The following is a 5,955-nucleotide window of genomic DNA, read 5'->3' on the forward strand; positions in this document are numbered from 1 at the left end:
TGGGGGGGCGCGGGTCCCATCTGATGCCCCAGCACACGCAGGGTCAGCATGGACGTTGATGGGTACTCCCTCACAGAGCCACAGCACAGCGGACCAGCCCAGAGGTGACCAGATCCTGGCCCTTGGGGCGTCCCCTGACCATCGGGCCATGACCCACAGAGCAGATCTCAGCTTGGCTGCGAGCTCTAAGCCTCCTGCTGTGGTCACAGCCAGCGACTTGCCTTCTCGGGCCAGAGCTGTGACAGCAGCACAGGCTCCCAGCAGCGTGCCTGCGTCTGATCAATCTACAGCCAGTGGCTTCTCTCATGTCCAACATGGAGCTTCAGTACCACACCGCTGCTCCTCACCTGGTGCCCCTTCCAGGGGTGCCCTCGGCTCTGCCAACAGAAAGGACATCCAGCTCAACCAAAATGCATCCTGGCACTGTGTGGGTCCCCTCTGCCGTGACGCCTGAGATGCTCTGGGACACACAGCCTACTGGCACCTTCCTGCATGGAGAAGCTGCTCTACTGGTGGACGCCGTCTCGGCCAAGGTGCCAGGAAATGGATCTGGACTTCTGGCCACCGTCTTGGCATCACTTCCCAGCGCTGCGTTGGCTCCTGGACTTCTGGCCACCGTCTTGGCATCACTTCCCAGCGCTGCGTTGGCTCGTGATGTCAACCACCCACACGTGCTGGCTCCCTTCCTTCCTACGGCGGAGTCTGGGGGACCTGCTGTCGCCTCGGGGAAACGAAGTGATCTGTCTTCCCCCCCTGCACAGCAGACTCTGCTGACATCTGCTGAAGCCCACCCTTCCCCTGCTCGGACCAGGGCCCCCAGCGCTGCAGGCCCCACCGTGGCCCGGGTGAGCTCGGCAGCCCCTGATGCCATCCCAGACCCTGGAACAACCAAAGCCCCCTGCAAGGATGGAGCTGCTACGGTGGCTTCCCCCTCTCCGAGAGCTGCAGGTGTGACACGTGGCTCCCCCCTGGGGTCACCTACCCAGAGGCCATCTCTACATCCAGATTCCTTCCTCACAACAGCATCTGAGGATGGACCCGCTGTAGGGCAACACCAGGCCATGAAGGTGGCGGAGATGAGTGTGCTGCCTGGACAGGTGGCTGTGGAAGAAGCTGGGCACGGTGAGCCCAGGCCAGCATCGGTAGGACCCACTGCTGCTCCAGCAGGACCTCCAGGGCCCACCCATGCCAGCCCAGGCTCTGTGCCTCCTCCCAGCTCCAAGAACCCTGCTCCGGAGCACTGCTCTGAGGCTGTGCACCACACCGTCACCACAAGCTTGCCATCTCCATCCTACCTGCTGACTTCCACTGGAGCTGTGCTTGCAGCCAGCTCCCCGCTCAGCTCTCAGACCCTGGCGGCACCAGCAGGAGTGACCCTTGATGCTCAGTCCATGTCAGGTCACCCTGTCACCTCCCAGCACCCCTCCGCAGCCGCTGAGCGTCTCCCTGCAGCTGCAGGAGAGGCCTTCACCCCAGCTAAGCTGATGACGATAGGCAAACCTGGCTTGCCAGGGGTGAAGCCCCCTGCATCCCACTCCCCTGGGCTCCCTTCTCCTGCGCAGCCGCTGCCCGCCCGTGTGCTGCCCTTGCAGTTCCGCCTGTTGGGCATTGCTTACACGGAGGCTCTGAGCAGCAGGGCTTCAGGGAGCTACAGGGAGCTGGAGGAAGAAGTGAGACTGATGGTGAGTGCAGGAGCTGTTTGGTGGAGGTATCGGTACTTCTGGGTGCAGGGGGTGCAGCTGAGAAGCTGCAGCAGAAATTGCAGCAAGCCCTGCTGGGGTGAGGCGCCTGCATCAGCCCTGGCTTGGTCTATCGCCCACCTAGGCGCGGTGGAGACAAGTAAATCCCTGGCACTGCTCCACCGGAGCTGGACTGGGCACGCTTGGCTTGAGGTGGGACTGGCCGCCCCTCACCCCTAGCAGCTAACAGGGCCACTGCATACCGTGTTGGTGCTGGGGTGTTTCCCTCCTGGGTGCTGTTTCTAGGCTGATGGGAGCCCTGGGTATATGCCAACTCAGCCGTGACCATCCCCGGAGGCCTGGCATACCCTGGGGTACCGGCATGCCCTACCCTGAGCAAACTGAGCTGACTTCCCTCTGTATTTACTGCACACCTCCTGGTACACGTCCCCTTCGCATGGGGGAGCTTGCAAAAGCTTCTCGGTTAGGAGGTGCTTCTTTCTTCCAGCTAACCCGAATGCTGTCCACCTATGAGACCTTCCTGCAGGCAAATGTCCTCGAGTTTATGTGAGTATGCAGCTCTGCCCTGAGGCAACAGATGGAGAGGGGTGGGTTTGGCTTGGAGGGAAGGGTTTGCCCAGCAAAATGCCCCAGCCAGGTCTTGTGAGGGGCCATGCTCCCTCCACAGGGTCATCGTCCCAAGGGATCCCTGGTTGAAAGTGTCTGAAGCTTCAGATAAAGCCACCTGAGACCTCTCTTTGGGTGGGGTGTTACTGTGAGGATGATGGGGCTCTAAAGCTGCTCCCGAAGGGGAGGTGGGCCGCCCATCATCTCATCTCCCTCCCAGGAACGGCTCGGTGGTTGTGCAAGGGGAGGCTCTGTTCCGGGGGGATGCTCCTGTTCCCACCAACTCCCACCTCATCCGGACGATCGTCACAGAGGCGAGCAGGGGAAGGAGCATCTTCGGCTGGCAACTGGAGCCACGATCTGTCCAGTCCAGTGGTAAGCTGTGGAGATCCTCCCACAGCAGAGCTGCTGCTGTCAGGTGTCCTCCCTATACCTCTATCAAAGCCAAAACCTGCCCAGTTTGGACTTCAGGCTTCACCTTCACTTAACATCCCTTCTCCTGACCCACGCAAAACCCTTTAGCGTTAAGGATGCCGGAGACCACGTCCTCAGGAGTTGGACCTGTGTGGTCCAGTGCTTCTGCTAAACTCTCTGGCTTCCCCTCCTGGACCCGCTTCTCCTGCCCTGGGAGGTGGTACATCCCACGCCCTTCCCACCACAAAGGTATTCATCTTCACTCAGCTGCCCTGCTGGCTTCTGCTTTCAGCGTGTGGCGGAGGATGAGCTCAAGGCTGACTGGTATCTCCCAAGGAAGGTGAAGGAACAGGTATGGGCATAACTGTCTTCTTGAATTCTTTTAGGCTTCAGCCTGGAGAACCTGGACCCAGAGAAGCTGTCCGTCTCTCTCACTGTCTTCCAGCTTGGGAGGAGCAAGACAGACCACCTGGAGAGGCTGATCAGCGAGGTATGGCAAGCCTTGGCGGCTCTTCCAAAGGATGATGCTGGGAAAATGGGTGCAGGCTGGCTGCTGCGCTGCCTGCACGGTGGGATAACGCGCACTAAAGCGGGCGCAGGGTGAGAGCTCTTGTCTCCTCTTCATCTAGGTGACTGGGTCTCTCAGTGCCCTCTACCGTGTGAGGAACTTCACTATTACCCAGCTCAGGTATGGGACGCAACCACCCCTCTCCAAAGCTCTCTGTTAAATTACCTTCACTGCCTCTTGTGCACTCTGCAGCTAATTAGCCGTGCTGCAAAGATGGAGGGGATGAGTTGTGCTGCACGAGGCAACCGGGGAGGGTGATGTGCAGCTGGTGGCAAATACTGTAACTGAGCACCTTCCCTGGGCTTGAGTAGACGTGAGCTGCTGGAAAAAAAGACCAGCAAGGATGTGCTTGGTGAGCCTGGTCCCAGCTCTCCTGCCTTGCTTAGAGCCCTTCTCTCCCCTTAGAAACCTCAGTGGGGACCTGGAGATCACTGGAGATGTCTACCTTGACACGATCGTCCATGCTGATGTTGCAGAGGTTCTGCAAGCCTTGACAGCGCTCGCAACCTGCTCTGTGGACCTGACCTCCCTCTCGGTGGAGGGTAAGGACAGTCCCTGTGTGCGGTAGGGCTTGCTGCCAGCTCTGCTCACCCAGCACTTGTGTCTTGCCTCTTCAGGAGCCAGGCTTCACCTGCAGGTTTACCCGGTCTCCTTCCTCATCATGAACAGGCACTTCAGCAAGGACCTTCTGGATCCACTTGCTACAGAGCACCAGGAGCTCACTAGAGACCTTGGTGATGCGGTAGGCATGGCTGGTGGGAGGGGGCCAAGGGTCCTCACAGGGTGCTGAGAAAAGGAGGCTGAGGACCACTGGAGGAAGAGGGACTGCTTTGGGGTTGTCCAAACCAGACCCTCAACTCCAGTGCTGTGGCTGATACCTGCTGAAGGCAGGCACCGAGGCTTTAGTAGCAGGATGTTTGCTCTCTGCTGATGGTGCTTCAGTGGCTCAGGCCACCACAACGCAGCCAGGGACCTGGAGGTGCTGCAGGACTGCAGCTGGCCTGTGTCCCTTGTCCCTGCTGTAGTGGCTGTCCCACCTCCATCATGGCCGTGGAAGTGGTGGTCTGGCTGGGTGAAACACCCCGAAGGTTGGCGGGGAGCTGAGCAAAGCCTCTCTTCCAGGTGGCGAGAGCCCTGAGGGACCACGGGAGCTTCCTGCAAGTGGTGATAAGAGGATTCCTGTGAGTGGGAGCAGAGGGTCTGCTGGGGCAGGAGGGAGGGGCAGGGGGGTACAGAGCCAGGGAGGTCTCCCTACAGACATCAACCAACAGGTCATGGCTGTCAGGTGTATCATCTCAGCTACAGAAGGGTTTGCAGCAGGCAGCTGAGGTCAAGCATTCACCCACTGTCTCAGGAGTGACTTGCCAGACCCCCAGGGATGTCCCTTCCATCCCAGAGAGCAGATGCAAACCCAATACCTCCCTGAGGGCAGAGAGATCCCTGTGGAGCCCCTCCGAACAAAACCAGCTGGGAGTCTGGCTGTGCCCATGGCCACAGCTCAGCATGTGGCTTTGCGGGGTCATGGTGGGACTGGCAGCTGCTGGACCTCTTCCCAACCCTGTCCACAGGCCTGGTTCCTTGATCTGCCATGGGGACGTGGTCTTCCAACACCCTGCTCCGACCAGCCTGGAAGTTTTGGAGGCACTTGTGCTCTCGGTTGGGCCAAACAAGGCTTTGGCCGGTTCAGACTTCCAGGTGGACCCGTACTCTCTTGCTGTGGGAGGTAAGCTGCCCTTTGGGGTATGGGTATACAAGCTTCAACAACTTGTGGCTCCATGCCTGCAGTGTGAGCAGAGTAGATCCACAGCCAATGAGATCCAGATCTCTTATGCGAAGGGAGAGTGAGATGTCTTTGGCCGGTGAGGTGACCGGCTTGCAATGGTTGATCTGAAAGTACAATTCTAATAACAACCGTGCCCTATCCCTCTGCGCAGCCTGCGGGGATTGGAGACAGAGACCCATCTGCTGCAGGCTGGCACAGGACAGGAGGGAAGGGTTACCTGGAAAGGGCATGGAGGGTGTCAAATAGATGTTATTGGCATCTTCTATACTGCCTCCTGTGTCCCGAAGGAGAGTGGGTGGCTGCAACCTCGTGGGGTAGAGCCCCTGTGTCCCACAGGCTGCGCTAACTGCTGTGCTCCCTTCCAGAGGACACCCTGGAGCCTCCCCTGCCCGAACCAGGCTTTCCCCAGTACGGCGTGGCCATCATGGTCGCGTGCGGCCTCTGCATCATTACTGCTCCCGTTGTCTTGCTGGTGGTAAGGGCTCTGTCTGTCTGCTGGGGCAGACAGACACAAGCTGGGGCGAAGCAGCCCCAGCCCCTGTGCGAGGGGAGCACAGAGCAGAGGGACCGGCGTGGGGCCAGGCGCGGCTGCAGCCTCTGTGCTCTCCTCCCTAGTGTCTGAGTACCAAGAGGCTCAGCTGGCGGGACGTGGCGGTCCTCTGGGACAGAAGAGACCCTGAAGCAGGGACCCAGACCCTGGAAATGGATAACCAAGGGTTCTGGGCATCCTCTGAACAGGCAAGTGGCCTTTACAGTCCCTGGAATTAGTTTCTGTGCCTCAGAGCTGGAGCCTTGAAGCACAGCTGGTGTTTCTGCAGGTCACAGGTCCCTGTTGTACCTGGTGATGGTCCTGGGCAATGCCAGGAGTTGGAGAAACCCCTTGG

The 5,955-nt window shown here is 59.5% G+C and overlaps 1 protein-coding gene across 1 annotated transcript; it reads left to right on the top strand.

Moving 5' to 3' along the window:
• Positions 1-314: 314 nt before the first annotated feature.
• Positions 315-5,809, top strand: LOC103925433 (mucin-1-like; the record flags this gene model as incomplete). The annotated part of the gene is made up of 13 exons (XM_009334150.1): positions 315-948; positions 1,006-1,122; positions 1,453-1,682; positions 2,188-2,246; positions 2,527-2,681; positions 3,107-3,210; positions 3,350-3,408; positions 3,694-3,830; positions 3,906-4,030; positions 4,411-4,469; positions 4,857-5,011; positions 5,437-5,546; positions 5,687-5,809. Coding segments are annotated over exons 1-13 (2,067 nt in total), but the record flags the coding sequence as incomplete, so codon positions are not given.
• Between the last annotated feature and the right edge of the window lie 146 nt (positions 5,810-5,955).

The sequence above is a fragment of the Pygoscelis adeliae genome, unplaced genomic scaffold (assembly GCF_000699105.1).
Source record: "Pygoscelis adeliae isolate BGI_AS28 unplaced genomic scaffold, ASM69910v1 Scaffold861, whole genome shotgun sequence".
NCBI lineage: Eukaryota > Metazoa > Chordata > Aves > Sphenisciformes > Spheniscidae > Pygoscelis > Pygoscelis adeliae.